At 45.1% G+C, this 19,890-nt stretch overlaps 2 protein-coding genes across 16 annotated transcripts in view; both read left to right on the top strand.

Moving 5' to 3' along the window:
• The first annotated feature begins 2,824 nt into the window (after window positions 1-2,824).
• On the top strand, window positions 2,825-3,682 carry LOC140605623 (large ribosomal subunit protein eL34-like). Its single transcript, XM_072777718.1, has 2 exons — window positions 2,825-2,847; window positions 3,281-3,682. Exons 1-2 carry the CDS (start codon window positions 2,825-2,827, stop codon window positions 3,639-3,641), a joined length of 384 nt encoding a protein of 127 aa, XP_072633819.1. The 3' UTR covers window positions 3,642-3,682.
• A 12,007-nt stretch (window positions 3,683-15,689) lies between these two features.
• Window positions 15,690-19,890, top strand: part of BPTF (bromodomain PHD finger transcription factor) — a 153,225-nt gene continuing 149,024 nt past the window's right edge. For all 15 annotated transcript variants that reach the window (XM_072781102.1, XM_072781101.1, XM_072781108.1 and 12 more), the window contains exon 1: window positions 15,690-16,353. In XM_072781102.1, coding sequence (XP_072637203.1) covers window positions 15,705-16,353 — 649 coding nt within the window. In that variant the 5' untranslated portion in view covers window positions 15,690-15,704. The remainder of the gene's footprint in view (window positions 16,354-19,890) is intronic.

Raw genomic sequence — 19,890 nt, forward strand, 5'->3', positions numbered from 1 at the left:
AAAGAACAGGGACATTGCCCAAGCCTAAGACCACTGGCATATCTTCCAACTGCTCAAGACTTATCTTGAAATCTGTTTTTAAATCCATCCCCTCAGATCCAGAGTGATCTGGGCTTTAAATACTACAACCCGATTTCTTTGCAAAACATTTCAAATATAGCCTTACCACAAATCCTTCCATGACACACCTTAAACATTCTCCTGATCAAGGGGTGACTGGCTGACTTAGTTGGAAGAACATGTGACTCCTAATTGTGTGGTTGTGAGTTGGAGTCCCACATCCGGTGTAGAGATTATTTAAATAAATATAACTTAAAGAAAAAAAATTCTTCTGACCAAAATGCAGTCTGGGTGTTTAAAGAGCAAAGATACATGTGACATTCTCAAGGAAAGGTTTGCAAGCAGGGCTAGAGGAGCCAGTAATCCCCTGGCCAGCCCCTTCCTCGTTATGTTGAATCCAGGGTCCTCTAGTGGAGGGGTCAGGAAGGAGGCAGAGCTACAGGAACTCTGAGGCCCCTTCTTTACGGAATGGGATTCAGTTTCTTCATCTCTGGGCCACTGTTCTGGCCAAGGGATCTGAGCTCTGCAAACAGGCTGAGGCATGTCTGCAAGACTGCCTTCCATTCCTTACCTCTGTGATCTGCTTCTAGTGTCTGAATGTGGAGAATCAGCAAAGCAAGGCACAGTCCCAAGTAGTGGCTACTTTGAGACTACAGTAGCCCTGGTTGAGGGCAGAGCCTATGACATGAGGTCCAGCCTGGTTAATGACTGCCCTCAAGGGCAGTCCCTGGTGTGCATGTGCATGTGTGTATGTGTGTGTGTGCATGTGTGTTCCCAGGGCAGAGCCAAGCAGAGCCTTTCCTTCCAGTCTCCATCCGCGGATACACCATCCCAGCTGAGGTGTGAGGAGTCCCCCAACCACCCCCCGCCCAGGCCTTTTATTTATCCCTTCAGCATCAGCTGGTGATGAGTCCTATGTTCCATTTACCACCTTCCCTTCCCCTAAAAAAAGGTCACTCATTTTATAATCAAGCTAATGTACATTCACTGTTGAGGAAAGCAGATAAATGTTTAATAAAATCTGGAATCTCCTAAGAAGTTGGCTTTGTAGCTTCCTGGCTGAGAAAGCGGCATTCATAAGAGTGAGGAGATAACGAAAATGCTAAATAACTCGGGGTAGCTTTCGATGTCAGGAAAATCAAAATATTCCATTCTCGTATTGCTCGGTGAAAATGATCCGGCAGGAAGACTCACTGGGGCTTTGACGTACCCATACTTGCTCCACTTCGTATTTGCCCAGGCTTCCAGGGAGCAGTGAGGCCCAAAAGAGTGTGATGGAAAGAAACCCTATTCAGAAAAAAAGCTTGTGGGTGGGCAGCCCTGGTGGCTTAGTGGTTTGGCGCCGCCTTCGGCCCAGGGCATGATCCATCCTGGAGACCCAGGATCGAGTCCCACGTTGGGCTCCCTGCACGGAGCTTGCTTCTCCCTCTGCCTGTGTCTCTGCCTCTTTTTCTCTCTGTGTCTCTCACAAATAAATAAAATCATTAAAAAAAAAAAAAAAAAAAAAGCTTGTGGGTAACTGCCCCCTGGAAACTAAATTTGTCTTCTGCTGCCAGGCCAGCAAGGGCTGCGAATCCTTGAATGGTGTGCCCATGGAGGGGAGGATCAGAGACGACACTGTCACCGTCCTAACACTTCGAAGAATGGCATCAGGTGTGGCTGCAGGCTGGCTGCAGGCAGGCTCCTCTAGGATGGTGTTCCCAGTGGCCTCGGAGGGCTAGGAAGGAAGGAATAGAAATCACTGTGAGTAGTTGAAAGCCTAAAGACTCTTTTCAAGCAAGCCATATGAGCTCGAAATGTGTGTCTCTTCCCAGCTTGTTTTATTCTTGCCCTTTGGGTTATTATTATTTTTTCTAATCTTTTCATTCCCTTCACTCAGAATGAGTGATTTCCTTATCAGGGTGCTGGGCAATACATTTTTCACAGCTTTCAGGGCACACTGCAAATCTGAAACCATTGTCTGGCCGGCACAGCTCTCAGCCGTGATCATTTCTATCATCAAGGTAAACCTGCTGGCATATGTTTTTGTTTTTTATTTTCCTCAAATTTTATTCATAAGCGTTGTCTTTTACTGGTCAAATAAATGGTAGCATTCTTTGTGACTGTGTTATCCAAAAATAAAAGAGAATTTTAACAATCATCAAAATAAAACCTGTTAGACCATTTCTAACAGTAATGAATTGGTTCCTGAAGATTTGATTAAAGACAAAACTAGGTCAATTTAAGCAGATTCCGAATGAGACAGAAAGAAAGCCCATGGGTTGGGGGGGAGGGGGGGCAGGAAAGGAAGGCATGGAATCATAGGCACAGTAAAAAAAAATTCTAAAAGTATAAAAATCACAAAGAAAATCCACAAATCACCTTGCATGTTTACTCTGTCTCTCTGTGTCTGTCTCTCTCTCTAAATGTTAGAAATGAAACTAGAAACCTTACTAATGTATAATAATAGTATCAGGGTTGCCTGGCTGTCTTAGTCCATAAAGGATGTGACTCTCAATCTCCGGGAGGTAAGTTCAAGCCCCACACTGGGAATTGAGTTTACTTAAAATAAAATAAAATAAAATAAAATAAAATAAAATTAAATTAAATTAAATTAAATAAAAATTAAATAAATAAATAGATAAATAAATAAATATTTATATTTATATATATATCTATATATATATATATCAGCTGAGAATAACTTTATTGCTGAAAGGCTGAGAAGAACTAGTTAAAGCAGGCTGGAGGCATGGGGACTGCTGGCTGGCTTGGTCCATAGAGCATGCAACCCTTGGTCACAGGGTTGTATGTTTGAGCCCTACTCTGGATATAGAGGTCACTCAAAAAATAAATAAATAAATAAATAAATAAATAAATAAATAAATAAATAAAAATTCTTAAGATATATTTATAATTATTTCCCCATTCCTTGTACTACTCACATATTTCTTTTTTAAAATATTTTTATTTATTTATCCATGAAAGGCAGAGAGAGAGAGAGAGAGAGAGAGAGAGGCAGAGACATAGGCAGAGGGAGAAGCAGGCTCCATGCAGGGATCCCAATGGGGGACTTGATCTTGCGATTCTGGGATCACACCCTGGGCTGAAGGCAGATGCTCAACCACTGAGCCACCCAGGTGTCCCTACTTATATATTTCTTACTAATTTTTATTGAGATGTAATTTCACATGCCATCACCTTTTTTAAAATTCACCTTTAGCTTTTTTTCCTCTTTCAGGGACGGTGTCCGTAGGCGTTTGACATACCATCATAAGCTGCCCTACAATACAGCCTCTAACAAAACTAGGCTGTCCCGAACCCCTGGCAATAGAATCGTTTACCTTTATACCAAGAATGTTGGGAAAGCGCCAAAGTCTGCATGTGGCATGTGCCCTGGCCGACTTCGAGGAGTTCGTGCTGTGAGACCTAAAGTCCTTATGAGATTGTCTCAAACGAAAAAACACGTCAGCAGGGCCTACGGTGGTTCCATGTGTGCTAAGTGTGTTCGTGACAGGATCAAGCGTGCTTTCCTTATTGAGGAGCAGAAAATCGTTGTGAAAGTGTTGAAGGCTCAAGCACAGAGTCAGAAAGCTAAATAAAAAAAAATGAGGATTTTTTTTGAGTAATAAAAATCAAAGAGCTTGAAAAAAATTCACCTTTAAAAAAAAAAAAAGATTTTATTTATTTGTTTGACCAAAAGAGAGAGAGCACAAGCAGGGGGACCGGCAGGCAGAGGGAGAGTGAGAAGCAGGCTCCCTGCTTAGTCCTGATGCAGGACTCAATCCCAGGACCCTGGGATCATGACCTGAACCAAAGGCAGGCTTTACTGACTGAGCCACCCAGGTGCCCTTAAAATTCCCCCTTTTGAATAAGTGTACAATTTAGTGGGTTTTGGTGTATTCACAGGCATCACTGCTATCTCGTCCCAGAACATTTTTCAGCACCCCTAAAAGAAGGGTTGTGACCACTGGCAATCACTCTCCATTCTCCCTCTCCTATTTCTGGGCAACCACTAGCCCACTTCCTGTTTTTATGAATGTGCCTATTCTGGACATTTCATACAAATATAATCATATAATATGTGGCTTTTTGTGATTGACTTTTTTTAAAGATTTTATTTATTTATTCATGAGAGACAGAGAGACAGAGAGAGAGAGAGAGAGGCAGAAACACAGGCAGAGGGAGAAGCAGGCTCCATGCAGGGACCTGACGTGGGACTTGATTCCGGGTCTTCAGGATTAGGCCCTGGACGGAAGGCAGATGCTAAACCGCTGAGCCATCTGGGCTGCCCTTGTGATTGACTTCTTTCACTAAGCATACATTTTTTAATTGTGGAAAAATATACAAAACATAAAAGCCATATACCATTTTAGGCATTTTATTTATTTTTAAAGATTTATTTATTTATTTTAGAGAGAGCATGGAGGGGAGGGGTAGAGGGAGGGGGAGAACCTCAAGCAGACTCCCCCACTGAGTATGGAGCCAGACTCAGGGCTCAATCTCATGACACTGAGATCACGATCCGAACCAAAATCAGGAGTTGGATGTCTAACTGACTATGCCACCTCCCCCCCATTTTAGGCATTTTATTTTTATTTTTGTTCTTATTTTTATTTTCTGTGCCTTCTTTTATTTAATACTCATTACAACCCAGTGAAGTGGGTACTATAATCATTCCCGTTTCACATATGATGAAACAGGGATTAAGAAACCTGCCCAGGATCACAAAGTTGCCCCAATATACTCAGTCTTCCGCTTGCTTCCCAAATCTGTTGAGTCCACTATGTTCAGAATGTTCTTCTCCAGATCTTGACATAGATGGTTTCAATAACGTTCAGATTTGAGTTAGAATGTCATCTTTTCACAGAAGCCTTCCCTACCCACCCTGTTCAAAGTAGCACTGTAGGGATCCCTGGGTGGCACAGCGGTTTGGCGCCTGCCTTTGGCCCAGGGCACGATCCTGGAGACCCGGGATCGAATCCCACGTCAGGCTCCCGGTGCATGGAGCCTGCTTCTCCCTCTGCCTCTGCCTATGTCTCTGCCTCTCTCTCTCTCTCTCTCTCTCTCTCTCTCTCTGTGTGACTATCATAAATAAATTTAAAAAAATTTTTTTTAAAAAGTAGCACTGTATGTACTATATGTGTAAAGTAGGTGCATAATAAATATTTACTGAGTAAGTGAAGGTGCCCCAAGGATATTCCCAGCCCCCTAGATTTGCTTCCCCCATTCCCATGGGCCAGGATAGCTTGTCTGCCTGGTTCGAGGCCTTTGCCCCAGTGATACCACCTTCTCTGAGCACATACAAGACAGCCCTCACACACTGAGCTGTTCCAGTCCCTTCAACCCTGAAATAGTCCTTCCTTTCCCTCTCAAGCTACCAACTGATGTCTCTTTTTGTACATTCAGTAATGAGTCTGTCTTGTGTCTCTCCTCCGTCATGCTAGATATGCTGGAAGGGGATGAAGGAGAATGCAGCTCTACTCTCAAGGGCCTTTCTCCACTTGCAGGGTGACCAGATGTGTGAACAAGCAAATACAACACAGTGGGGAAAGTGCAAAAGAGAGACACACATGATCACTTGCACAACACATCATCAAAAATGAAGAGATGCAGGGTGTCTGGGTGGCTCAGTCGGTTAAGCCTCTAACTCCTGATTTCACCTCAGGTGATAATCTCAGGGTCATAGGATCGAGCCCTGCATCAGGCTCCGTGATGAGCATGGAGCCTGCTTAAGATTTTCTCTCTCCCTCTCCCTCTGCCCTCCCCTCCCATCCACACTTTCTCTCCCAAAAAAATAAATAGATAAAATAAAGAGATGTATATGTAAGGTTCAAGGGAGCTCAGTAGAGCAAATGCAGGAAAGAGACAATGGGGCTCTGAACAAATCAAAATTAACCATCAACATATTTTAAAACATATGGTGTTGCTGGTTTCAAATTCTGGCTCCATGCACTAGCTATGTGACCTTGGCAAATTATATAACCCCTGAGATCTCATTTCTACCTAGGGAAAATAATACCTAGTCCACAGCAGTGCTGTGAGGATTAAATGAGATAACATTTCCTAATGTATATACTTAATCAATGATACGTTTAAATTACCGTTGATAAAAATTTTAATTTGTTTTTTAAGTAAACTCTACCCCCAATATGGGGCTCAAACTCATGACCCCGAGATCAGGAGTTGCATGCTCCATTGACTGAGCCGGCCAGCCAGCTACCCTAATAAACATTTTAAACACAGAAAGAAAAAAAAAGAAAAAGAAAAAAAAAAGCTTTTAGCACAAAGTTGTTTGTGAAGTGCTGTTTATAATAGGAAAAATTTTGAAACAAGCAAAACCCTCTTGATGGAACATTCTGCAAGCCATTAAATTGTGAGAATGTATTGTAAAATCATAGATACAAATGCACTGGGCAAAATGGTGCATATGGTGTTGTCTTGGCTATGTAAATACATCCCCAAAGTCCCTGGGCCTCTCTAGCCTGTGGGTTTAAATGAGGCTATGTTCACCTTGTACTCAAATTTCTCTGCCCCAATGCCCCCACCTGCTCCTGCAAACCTCTGCAAAGACCCTAGGGGCCTCAGGAAGTAGCTAGAACATATTTGCTACTTGTCCCACCACCTCACTATTCAAAATGTAGGTACTTGATAGACATAGCTGCTCTTTTCCAGGCCTTTGCCTTTGCCAACCTCACAAAGGACACCTCCCTATAGGATGACCAACCACCTGGTTTGCCTGGACCTGAGACATTTCCTAGGATGCCAGACTTTTAGTACCCAAACTGGGAAAATCCTTAGCAAATTGAGATAAATTAGCCACTCTACTTCACTGTAGAGGAGATTTCCAAAGTTGCAAAGTCTTTAGGTTCCCAAATAGGATTTATTTTCTCAGCTGGAGTGAGGCTGTATTCCCTCCCAAAATAAAGACTGATGGATTGCACAGAAAACTGGGTGAGCAGAATATTGAGGTTTGAATTCAGGGGACTTTTATCCCTGGTCTCAGGGAAGTAAGACAACTAATCAAAAGGTTACTTGATGGAATGCCTTGGTGGCCCAGTTGGTTAAGTGTTTGCCTTCAACTCAGGTAATGATCCCAGGGTCCTGGGATTAAGTCCTGCATCGCATCACATCAGGCTCTGTGCTCAGAGGGAAGTCTGCTTCTCTCTCTGCCACTCCCCCTGCTTGTGGTGCTCTCTCACTCTCTCTCATAAATAAATAAATAAATAAATAAATAAATAAATAAATAAATCAATCTTCAAAAAAATAAATAAAACCTACAAAACAAAACAAAAGTTTGGTTGAGAAGCAAGTGATCCGACCACAGGTCTGGACAAGAGATGCTGGTCTGAGAACGTGAACTCATGGAGGCAACTGAAGTCATGGTAGTGACTAGGGGATCCAGGAGATCTCTAAGTAGGATAAAGCTTGAAAATAATGTGATTTGAGCCAATAGATGGAGGGACACAAGTCCACAAAAGAAATGAGGGGAGTGGCTAAAGAGATAGGAAGAAAAGTAGGGTTTGAGGTTCGCAGCTTTGGGGCACAGTTTCCTCAGTCACTCCTTGGTTTCCATTTGGCAGTGTCTTACCCCAGAGCCAGGGTTAGTACCGTCAGATCATTCTACACTTCTTTTCCTCTCTTTCAGTTCCTGAAATGTAAGTGATTCTCCAAGTTCTGTGTGAGGTACTCTTTTCTCTCTATGCTCTCTTCAGTGACTTTTTTTTTAGACTTCTTTATTTTAGAGAGAGAGAGTGGGAGCCTACAAGCGAGCTGGGGTAGGGACAGAGGGGGAGAGAGAATCCTGAAGCCGACTTTGAGCTGAGTGTGAAGTCTGATGTGGGGCTCGATCCCAGGACCCTGAGATCATTACCTGAGCCCAAACCGAGAGCCTACTGCTTAACCAACTGTGCCACCCAGATGCCCCCTTTCCATGACACTTTAATTTATCCACATGGCCACCATTTTCATCTCAAAGAAGCTGGTTCTCAAATTATTCCTCTAGTATCAATTTCTCCTGAGCTTCAGTCCACATTTCAAATGATCTCCTGGACATTTTCACTTCATTTCCCCACCCACAAGCCAAATTCAGCCTGCCTAAGATGAAACATGGCAGGATCATAATCACAGACATTAGCATTAGAAGAAACCACAGAGGTGACCTAATCCAACCTGCCAAACCAAGGAGCTATGGCACACACTAGTGCACAGTGAATGAGATCTGGCCAAGTGGAGATAGACAACCTCCCAGCCCTCAGAGTGGCAGGAGCCTCTGGATCTTTTACCTCTGTCCACTATGGCCTCATCTTCTGATGGCCCTAAGGGAGTGGGGTCTGATAGTGAATAAAAGGCCACCATTGGCAGTCAGATGCAGAGCACATCACTGCCTGCATAGAGACGGTGGAGGTGTTTGTATCTCAGGTGCCCAAGGATCCAGAGGAGCAATCAAGTGGAGAGGGAAGTATGAGTGAGTGTGTGTGTGTTGGGGGGCGTGGTGAGGATGTAGGGGGTGGAGGTTCTGGTGCAGGCAGTTCAGAAACTGTCCCTTTGCATACTTTTATATCAGATAATTTTGTCTGTGACTGGTGTGCCACAAATAATGTCCAAGCTGTGAGGTGACCATTCTAAAAATGCCTGTGTGTTCTGCAAATTAGAGCCTCATTGTTATTTTGAAATACTAGCTATGAAAAAGTTTGATTGGATCTAAAATCCACAAGAAATTTTATAAGCACATTTGTCAATGAAAGAAAAGGAAGAGCTTTAAATAAAACTTAAATATAATTTCTACTGTTGTAAATGTTCCAGTGGTTATAAAAGTCCTTTCAATTTTTTTTTATCACCTGCTGCTGCAAACAGTTTCTTGTCAGTTAAAGAGATCACTGTTAAAGAGTCTGGATCAGGAATTGCATGAGCTATTTAAAACACAAGGCTGAGAATATAAAGTTAGGTACTAAGATTCAAGTTGAAGTTTCTCATTTAATAAAATAGGGCTTTGGGGGAAGTGTTGCAAATTCACTATTTAATATCTTCTCTAATGCCATATGTTTTATTTTAATTTTTATTATAATTATCTTTGTGAAGAGAATATATTTTACCACATTCAGTTTACCCCTCAGACTCCCCTCTTTGTTTCTTAAACATGCTAATTTTTTTTTCAATCTTAGAGTCAGGAGGGTCTTTTTTTTTTTTTTTTTTTTTTTTTTTTAGAGAGAGAGACAGAGACGGAGAGACAGAGAGCAAGCATGCATGCACAGGTGAGTGGTGGGAGGAGGGGCAGAGGGAGAGAGAGAATCCTAAGCAAGTTCCACAGTCAGCAAGGATCCCAATGTGGCTGGATCTCATGACCTTGACATCATGACCTGAGCCAACATGAAGAGTTGGACATTTAAGCGAGTGAGCCATCCAGTGCCTCTACCCTTTAGTTTCCAGTAGATGCTATAATTTGAAAGTGTTGGAAAGTACAGACCTAACCCAGCCCCTTCATTTATTTGTAGGGAAACTGGGGTTCCCTCAGGGTTGAGTGAGCTAAAGTCACTGATCACGTCCTTCCTAAACCAGCTCCTATGCCAACTTTCTGAGTCTTGACTGCAGGCCTGTCTGTGATCCATCACTTTCTGAGTCACTCAAGTCCAAGTCAACTCCTGTTGACTTCTCTTTCTGTGTGTCATATCTCAATTTATCTCCTCTCCCAGGTTGAACTCCTCCACATTGTGGAGTGAAACCCAGGTCCTCCCATCCTGGCCTTTCCCTGCGGTGAGACTGCACTCAGGCACATATACCTCAGCCTTGGAGCTGGAAGCTAGCAGTGCTATGGAGCAGTGCCCAGTGCCTAGTGTTGGTGTGTTACCAGGACAAGCCGGGCCGTGTGCCAGGCAGCAACAGCCGTGCTGTCTTCACTGGTTTAGTAGCCTGATTTTGTAGCACTTCCTGGCTGCAGAATCAGAGGCTGGTTCTTGGGCACTCCCAAAGACTCTATGAGCTTAAAGCAGGCAGTGTTGGTTTCTGTTGCTTACAACCAAGAACCCAACTTGATAAATCTGAACCAGGCTAGTTGTAGGCCATAGACTCTCAGGAAAATGGGGTGGGGGTAGTCAGTGACCATATAGGCTTTGGAGGTGGATGGTGGAGAAAATGCATCTAATGTTAAGGTTTGAGATTTAAACACCCCACAGCAACTAGTGGCAAAATAATTAAACAAAATACGTGTCACCTGGAATCAAAGGCAAGTCTTCAGACGAGTGAATGGCTGTAGCCATAGAACATGTAATGGGTGTGAGAAATTTGACTGTGGGGTGTGGTGCTTTCTTCCAACAGTGCTGGATACTTGGCAGCTCTCTTAGATTTACAAGACTACATATATGCAAATATATACCACACTTGTATATATGCTGCTTTAACGCGTTTTCCAAATGACCCGAAAGCTTGCTAACGTTGAGTAACAGCACAGAGCAAGAGAAGGTTCTTTAGCAGGTTCAGGCTATAGTGTAAGGATTTCTGCTAAGTGGTCCTCATGACCCAGCGGATCCCCTGGTGCTCTGTGTACAGCCACATGCTGGGATGCTCTACAGAGTTTGTGGCAAGCCCCCAAAAGAGCATCACTATGTTGTGCTTGTGGTTTTGGAGCAAAGCTTTGCTCTCTTTGGCTAACAACTATTCTCCTTTTCAGAAACTGTTCTTTAATTTCTCCTCAGTCCTGGCAAGATTGACAGCCTGGCCTTGGAGTACCAGGTAACCTCTGTGGCTTATCATAACTGAGTATCTGTCCCACTTGGCCATAAGGTGCCTAGTAATGTGCTGTTCCTCAAGAGGACGTGGAATATATAAAAGCAGGCTTGAGCATTTCTTGGAGAAGACACAATCATGCAGCTCCCAGTATGTTTACTCGAATTTTACTACCATCTTTCCCTCAATTCATGACCATGGCCTTACGGAAATCTCCCATGACCCAGGTGGCTAAGGAGGACATTTGACCTTGGTTTACAAATGGTACTGGCTGGGAGTGGCTGTTATAGTTGCGCTTAAATGCAATGGCCTTAAAACAGGGTGACTGGGTGGCCTAGTAGATTAACCTAGTAGGTTAAGTCATGATCTCAGGGTCCTGGGATGGAGCCCCGCATTGGACTCCCTGCTCTGTAGGCAGCCTGCTCCTACAGCCTGCTCTTCTTCTCCTCTTTCTGCTTTTTCCTTCAGCTTGTGGTTTTCTTCTCCCAAATCTGAAAGAAAGAAAGAAAGAAGAAAGAAAGAAAGAAAGAAAGAAAGAAAGAAAGAAAGAAAGAAAGAAAGAAAGGAAGGAAGAAAAGAAGGAAGGAAGGAAGGAGGGAAGAAAATGGTCTTGAAAGGACAATGGCAAGAGGAAATTTTCCAGTGGGTAGAGTTTTGAGTTGTATTCTTATGGTTCTCTTTGCCTTGAGAAAGACTCCATGCCAATTCATGGGCCAAGTTGTCAGGGACTTTATTTGGTGACAAGGTTTGGGAGAGAGGACATAGATGAACCTCTCGGAGCAGATTGAGAAAGTAAGAGTATTTGTATCCTCTATGACTACTTATTAAAATGCCCCCACTGCTAAAGAAGCTTTAAATTACTGAACGAGAAGACTTACTATGTGGATGTAGGTCTGTTTATTGGGATCATAAGCTCAGGATGCGCTTCTCCTTGGAGAGGTTGACATGGCTATTGCTATTGCTGAGTGCCGATTTTTCAAAGAATTATAATGGATTCTTTCTATCATGGCGGGTGCAGTGAGTCGATCTCTTTTGGTATAGGTTAATATTGAGGTTTTTTAAAAATACTTTTTTAATATTGAGTTTGGATATCAGAATCCAAAATAAATTTGTAATTTATTTACAAAAAGATTTGCTTTTCTCACCAGTGATGCTTTTACCATCACCATCCTCTTACATGGATTTAATGAAGACCTTATTTGCCATCACAGTATTTTTTTTTTTAAGATTTTATCTATTCATTTGAAAGAGAGAGAAGATGAGCAGGGGAAGGGGCAGAGGCAGAGGGAGATGCAGACTCCCCACTGAGCAGGGAGCTTTTAACCCCCTGGACTCCTGGATCATGACCTGAGCCGAAGGCAGATGCCCAACCATCTGAGACACCCAAGTGCTCCAGCCACCACAGTATCCTTTTTTTTTTTTTAAAGGTTTTATTTATTTATTCATTAGAGACACACAGAGAGAGGCAGACACACAGGCAGAGGGAGAAGCAGGCTCTATGCAGGGAGCCCGATGTGGGACTTGATCCCAGGACTCCAGGATCAGGCCCTGGGCTGAAGGTGGCACTAAACCACTGAGCCACCCGGGCTGCCCCTGGATTCGAAACTTTTGACTTCTCATTATATCCTCACATGGTGGGAGCACAAAGGGGAAGCAAGTTCTCTCATGATTTTATAGGGGCACTAATCCTATTCCTGAGAGCTTCACCCTCATGACCCCATCTAATCCTAATTACCTCCCAAAAGCTCCATCTCCTAAGATCACATTGGGAGGTAGGGTTTCAGCATATGAATTTTAGGGGTGCCTGGGTGGCTCAGCTGGTTGAACTTCTGCCTTCAGCTCAGGTTATGATCCCAGGGTCCTAGGATCGAGCCCTGTGTTTGGTTCGCTACTCAGCAGGTGCCTGCTTCTCTGTCTGATTCTGCCATTCCCCTCTGCTTGTGGTCTCTGGCTCTACCTTTCCTTTTTTTTTTTAAAGGTTTTATTTATTTATTCATGAGAGACACAGAGAGAGAGAGGCAGAGACACAGGCAGAGGGAGAAGCAGGCTCCATGCAGGGAGCCCGATGTGGGACTCGATCCCAGGACTCCAGGATCATGCCCTGGGCCAAAGGCAGGTGCCACACCGCTGAGCCACCAGGGCGTCCCTCTATCTTTCCAACAAATAAAATCTTAAGAAAAAAAACATGAATTTTGCGGGTATGCAAACATTAGGTCCATGACAGCATCTGAATAAGGAACTAACTTTACAGTGAAAGGAGTAGAGGAACTGGCTGTCCAGATTCGCTAGCCCTACTGTGGACCCCAATAACTGAGAGCAGGAATGCTTATATAACAACAGCTACTGAGCCAGCTGGAAGACAACAGTTTGAGAGCTTGTATTTTATTTATACTCGGACCCAGCAATTCTGGAGGCGTCTGTATCTTTCTCATGAGTTTCTTTCCTGTTTAAATGAGCCAGTTAGTTTCTGTTGCTTGCAACTAAAAAACCCCAAGTAATACAAAATTATCACTCTTGGGTGCCCGGCTGGCTCAGTTGATAAGAGTTTACATACATACAAACAAAAATCTCTCTTTGTGCCATCCATTGTAATTTCTTTTCTTTTTGTTTTTTTGTAAAATGTCTTCCTCCACTACTAGCTTGCAAACTCCAAAGGCTGTCACTAGTATCTTTGTATTCCCTATGATATATAGAACTCTGTGCTTTTATTTTTTAAAACTTTTTATTTATTTATTAAAGATTTTATTTATTTATTCATGAGAGACACACACAGAGAGAGAGAGAGAGAGAGAGAGAGGCAGAGACACAGACAGAGGGAGAAGCAGGCTCCATGCTGGGAACTCGACAGGGGACTTGATCCAGGGTCTCCAGCATCAGGCCCTGGGCTGAAGGCAGCGCTAAACCGCTGAGCCACCAGGGCTGCCCAAAAGTTTTTTTAAAAAAGATTTTGTTTTGGGGATCCCTGAGTGGCTCAGCAGTTTAGCGCCTGCCTTGGTTTGGCCTAGGGCGTTATCCTGGAGTCCCAGGATCAAGTCCCACATCCGGCTCCCTGCATGGAGCCTGCTTCTCCCTCTGCCTGTGTCTCTGCTTCTCTCTCTCTCTCTCTCTCTCTCTCTGTGTCTCTCATGGATAAATAAATAAAATCTAAAAAAAAAAATTAAAAAAATTTTTTGTTTTTAAGCACTCTCTACACCCAACATGGGGCTTGAACTCACAACTCAGAGACCAGGAGTCACAGGCCAGCTAGGCCCCTGGAATGCTGGGCTATAGACAGTGCAGGACACAGGTTGCAAACTTGTAGACTCTGAGCTGTATGGGAACTGCATTTATTTTGGCCAATCTGAAGTTTTGTTTTGTTTTTAAACCGACACGGTCGCTATATAAAAACCAAGAGATTTCACATGAAATGCACATTCCCACCTTCTCTTGAAGGATTTGAAGACACGGTGATTTTACACCCGTGTTCCCATGGCTGCCCTTCCTAAGCAAAACACAGGCCCTTCACCTTGACCACTTTATTTACTTTCCTTACTTACATGGTCCTCAAAGGCTTGTAAATTTGCCACTCTTGATGCAATCGAATTACACTGCGTTTACTTGGCAATTAATACTTGTATTTTCATTTTTTTCCGTCTCACTTGTGTTCTATCCTTCGAACTAGATTGTAACGAGCCACTTGGTGGACAGAATCCTGCTGACTGTCTTTTTTCCAAATCGCTTTATTAGTCGTCATACATTCGATGCGTATTAGTAAGTTCATAAAACCTGTGAGTCGAATACCGGATTTGGTCCGGCCGCGCCTGACCTTTCATCATCACGATTGGTTCGTTCCCTGGGCTGGACCGAGACCTGGCGACTTCGCCAGGTAAAGACATGAAAATTATTTACCAATGGGGCGACCGAGAGACAAACAACATTTCTAAGTAGATTTTTTTTTTTTTTTTTTTTTAAGGCGGTAGAAAGTTATCCTTTCTACTGCTTATGGGAAATCGGGAAAGTTTTTGCGGAACGGGGTGGAGAGGGGCCCTGGGAAAGGTGAGGAAGCCTGGGATGCAGGTGCGGGTGCGTCCTGGAGGGTGTCTGAGGCTTTCCGGGTGGGGCTCTTATCCAAGGAGTCTCAGAGTGACTTTCCCTTGGGGTCTGGCGGCTCAGGGCGTGGTTCCTGGCACAGCTTCCGAGCAGTTGTCATTGGGGTCAGCTTTGGGACTCTGGAGCACCGAGCCCTCGGGGCTTCCCGTGGCCGGGGGCTCGCCTCCGCGGCCCGAGCTGACTTCCCTCCGCGACGTCCTCGGGCTCCCGCAGCATCAGTTTTGCCCCCAGCGGGCGGGAGGGGGCCGGGGAGGGGGCCGGGGAGGGGGCCGGTCCTGCCCTCCTCCCGGAGCCGGGCACGAGGAGCCGCGCGGCAGGGAGGGAGGGAGGGAGGGTCGGCCTCGTCCTGGCTCCAGCGGGGCGGGGGGGGGGGCTCTGCGGGGGCAGCTGTTTCCCATCCCCCCACCTGTGTCCCAGGGGCCCTGCCCGAGCCGAGCGCCCCTCTCCCCCGCGCCGCCTCCGTGCGCCGTGCAGCCGAGCCTCGCCGCGGCGCCCGGCGCTCCCCGCCCCCGACCCGGCGCTCCCGCGCTCCCCCTAGCGGCCGCCGCGCGGCCTCGCTCCGTCCCAGGCTCGTCGGCGGCGCAGCTCACGTGACCGCGCTCCGGGCCTGCGGCCGCTGTCGGTTCCCCCAGTCACCGAGCGAGAGGGAAGAAACAAGATGGCGGCTGAAGGCGATCCGGAGTGGGGCCCCAGCAATTCGGATTGAGCCTTCTCCCTCCACCCGCTTCCGCCGGCCGGGCCCCTCCCGTCCGGCCCCGCGGGCCTCCCCACCCGGCCCCGGCGCCCCCCACCGCCACCCCGCCGCCCGCCCCTCCCCCTCCGCTTTCCCTTCTCCCCCCCGCCTCGGCTCCGACATGAGGGGCCGGCGGGGCAGGCCGCCCAAGCAGCCCGCGGCGCCCGCTGCCGAGCGCTGCACCCCGGCCCCGCCGCCGCCGCCGCCGCCGCCGCCGCCGCCTCCGCCCACGTCCGGACCCATCGGGGGGCTCCGCTCGCGGCACCGCGGCAGCAGCCGGGGCAGGTGGGCCGCCGCCCAGGCTGAGGTGGCGCCCAAGACGCGGCTGAGCTCGCCCAGGGGGGGCAGCAGCAGCCGGAGGAAGCCGCCGCCGCCGCCGCCGCCGCCGCCGGCCCCCCCCAGCACCAGCGCCCCGGGCCGGGGGGGGCGAGGAGGCGGGGGCGGCAGGACGGGGGGCGGGGGCGGCGGCGGCCACCTGGCCCGGACCACCCCGGCCCGGAGGGCCGTCAACAAAGTGGTGTACGATGACCACGAGAGCGAGGAGGAGGAGGAGGAGGAGGAGGACATGGTCTCCGAGGAGGAGGAGGAGGAGGAGGAGGAGGACGGCGACGCCGAGGAGACCCAAGATTCCGAGGACGACGAGGAGGATGAGATGGAGGAGGACGACGATGATTCCGATTATCCGGAGGAGATGGAAGACGACGACGACGACGCCAGCTACTGCACGGAAAGCAGCTTCAGGAGCCATAGCACCTACAGCAGCACTCCAGGTACCCACCCAGCCCCGTTGCTGCAGACTCCTTCCCCACCTCCTGCGCCCTCCCCCCTGGCTCGCTCCCTCTCTGGTCTCCCCCCTCCACCCCCACCTCCCCCCCACCCCCGCCCCCCAAACCGAGGGGAAACGCGACGGCACATCAAGTGGCAAAAAACTAGATTTACAAGAGGAAAGAGGCGCATTGTTCAAAATGGAGATTGCATTGTTGCAGTTTGCAGGCCACACACTCGCTCTCTCTTTCTCTCTCCCCCCCCCCCCACGCCCCACAACCCCCTCTTTTTCCTCTTCAAAATTTGTGCCAGTGCAGTGTCTCCACCGGGCAGGATTGAAACTTTGGCACACACATATCCATTGCATTCATTTTTCTCCCCTTGTTTTGGTTTGGTTTTTGGAATGAAAGAAGCCTCTTGTTTTGCAGACCTCTTTGCATTTCTAATGCGGTTTCTTTTAGATTTTTTTTTTTTATTATATATCTGTTCCTTAAGAGGGAATTGAGGATTTTAGACAGATTGTGGCATACAGACACACGCAAAAACATCCTGCTCTTCACACCCCTCGCAGTGTGGTTTTTAAAATTGTGTTAAGGAAATGGATCAGTTGGGTTAGGAGGGGAGCTTTATCTGGTCCCTGCGTGTTTGTTTTTATTCTTGAGGGCTAATGGGCTCGTGCAACAGTTGCTGGTAAATGGCTGATTAAAAAAAAAAAAAAAAGCAAAGTAGGAAACCAAAACAAAACAAATTTGGCAATTCATTGGATTCCAAATCATTTGGGTAAAATACAAAAAAAAAAAAAAAAGTAAGAAACCGCAGCAACATGCGTCTTAACTAATTCGGCCCTTTGGCTTCGCCTGAGAAATACAGTTTCGTGTCACCTGTTGCAGTAGATGTATAGTTGATCGTGCAGACATAATTGCTGAAAGTGAACTTTTGGACCAATTTCTTAGTCACACGGCAGAAATACACAGGGATTTATTACAGAATGACTTTTTTTTTTTTTTTAATTTTTTCTTCATTCTGTTTCTAAGCATAAAAGTCTTCTCTGGATCTGTAATGAATTTCTCCAGGGTGACTTCTCTCCTGTTTTCTCACAGAAAGTTTCTCTAGGCTGGTGCCGCGATGCAATATTTTTCTTTTTTTTTAAAATACACAATTGCTGCTTTGTATTAAAAAGTAGTTGCGGATTACTAAATTGTGGGAAAAAGAGTAACTTGTAGCAATAACCTACAAGATTTTTCCTTTATATTTTTGTTAATCTGGATTAACTAAATTAGATTCCAGTTTTAAGAGCATTTATAAAGTGAAGTTTATGAGGAAATAGGATCTTGAAAAAGTAATTAAGGTGTGTCACTTGTTTTTAATAGAGACTAGGGTAGTAGAAAAGGTTGAATTTAAATGTTTCCATTTTTTATAAATGCTTAACTGTTTATGGAGAAGTGTGTTAAGCCGGCCGAAGTCTCACTTACGTTGTCCTAACAGCAAATGCAAAAAGTAATTTTCTTTTTTGCCTGACAGGATATCTGCCTGCCATTGCCCGGTGGTGGGGAGGAAGGGAGGCTGGCAGGAGAGCGAAGGGAATGAATCAAGTGTCAAGTATTTATGTCTTGTGTGTGGAAGGAACTGCACGCCACTTTTCATTTCTTGCCGACTTTTATAGTGATAGTTTTTACCTTAAGAAATCACACGTGGTTCTTGCTACCCAGAATTGAAAGACCCTTAGAGACTGCATTACACTATCTGAGGATAGTGAAATTTTGGGGGCTAGACAGAGCGGAGGCAGTTTGGCAGGTCAGTTCAGCTAACTTTAACCTCTTTGAGTGAATAAATAATACTGTGCATATGCTGAGTTAAATTACAATTTGTGTTTAGGTTTTTTACAACACGCTTGTATATTTACGTACTTTCATGACGTTTTGTTATTAGTGGTACTTGTAGACTACTTTGTGTATACTTGAATTTAAGGATTATATATCCTTGTGTTAATCTTACATCCCCTGCACTTCCTAGTACAGTGTCTTGCACCTAGCAGCTGCTCATCAAAGATTGGTCAGATAGATGATTGTTAGGTGAGAGCTTGTAATAGATGAAGTTTTGATAATTCCCCAGTGAGTGCCATAGCTCCTAAATATTTTGGATTTGGGAAACTAAAAATTGATCCTAATTAGATTTTGCTGGTTTGACAAGTGAGTGTTTTCAGTAGCAGAGTTAGTGTGTTTTGAGCTGTTCTTTCATATGACTTGCCAGGCATTTTCCCCTCTTTATTGGATGTGGTGTTAACTTGTTGGGTGTTTTATTTTATGAAACACATTATTCCTCAAGATCATGGTAAAAGGGATCATGCATTTTTGTGTTCTAAACTTTGAGAATATGTCCACTTGCTAGGATGAGTAACAACAATGCATGACAGTGAGCTGTTGAGGCCAAGTACCAGTTTCATTGGTTTTATTGTCTGTACTTACAGATAATAAAGGCTGGGGAGATGGCTATCAGGTAAATGTGTATATGTCTGTATGTTTGGGAAGAAAAACCGTTCTGGGACTGATAACCCGGGAGCACAGAAAGAAATGTGATTGGTAGATTTGAATCCTGTACTGTCAGGGCTAAAAAAGGATTTTACTTTATTGGCAATTTAGAACAATTCGATTAATTTTTGTAGACTAGAACATTGGTTTAAGTACTGATATATTAAATTCCTACCATAAGAAATTATTCGAAAAAAGAAATTATTCGTTAGTCTGTTCATCTCTTGAGTGGTTCGTAGGTAATAGGACTTCGTGATGCAGAGATGTTGCTTAATATCATGAGCTTACTTCTCTAAAATCATAGATTTTTTAAAAGTTTATTTATTTTAAAGATTTTGTTTATTTATTCATGAGAGACACGCAGAGAGAAGCAGGCTCTGTGCAGGGATTCGATCCTGGGGCTCCAGGATCATGCCCTGAACTGAAAAGGCAGATGCTCAACTGCTGAGCCACCTAAAGTTTATGTTTTTAGTAATCTTTATATGCATCATGGGGCTCAAACTCATAACCCTGGGATCACGAGTCACATGCTCCTACTGAGCCAGCTGGGTACCCCTAAAATCATAGATTTTAAAAAGTATTTTCATTGGAGATTAAATGTTTTCCTTTTATGGAGAAAAAATTTAAATGGGTTCATAAGGTAGTCACAGGACAATAGAAATGACAGTTAATACAAAATTGAAATCATCTAGTTTTGCTTCAGCTAGTGGCATTTGGCTGAAAAAGGCTTTTATTTATTTTTATTGTTTAACTTAGAGTTACTTCAGCATATAGGTCATATGACATATTTTTTAGGTTTTACTTATTTGAGAGAGTGGGTGTGGGCATGAGTAGGGGGAGGGTCAGAGGCAGAGGGAGACAATCTCAAGCAGATTCCACACTAAGTGTGGATGGAGCCTGACACAGGACTGGATCTCAAGACCCTGAGATCATGACCTGAGCTAAAACCAAGGGTCCACACTTAACTGATTAAGCCACCCAGAGGCCCTGTTTTTATGATACATGTTGTCAATA

The sequence above is a fragment of the Canis lupus genome, chromosome 16 (assembly GCF_048164855.1).
Source record: "Canis lupus baileyi chromosome 16, mCanLup2.hap1, whole genome shotgun sequence".
In the NCBI taxonomy this organism is placed as follows: Eukaryota; Metazoa; Chordata; class Mammalia; order Carnivora; family Canidae; genus Canis; species Canis lupus.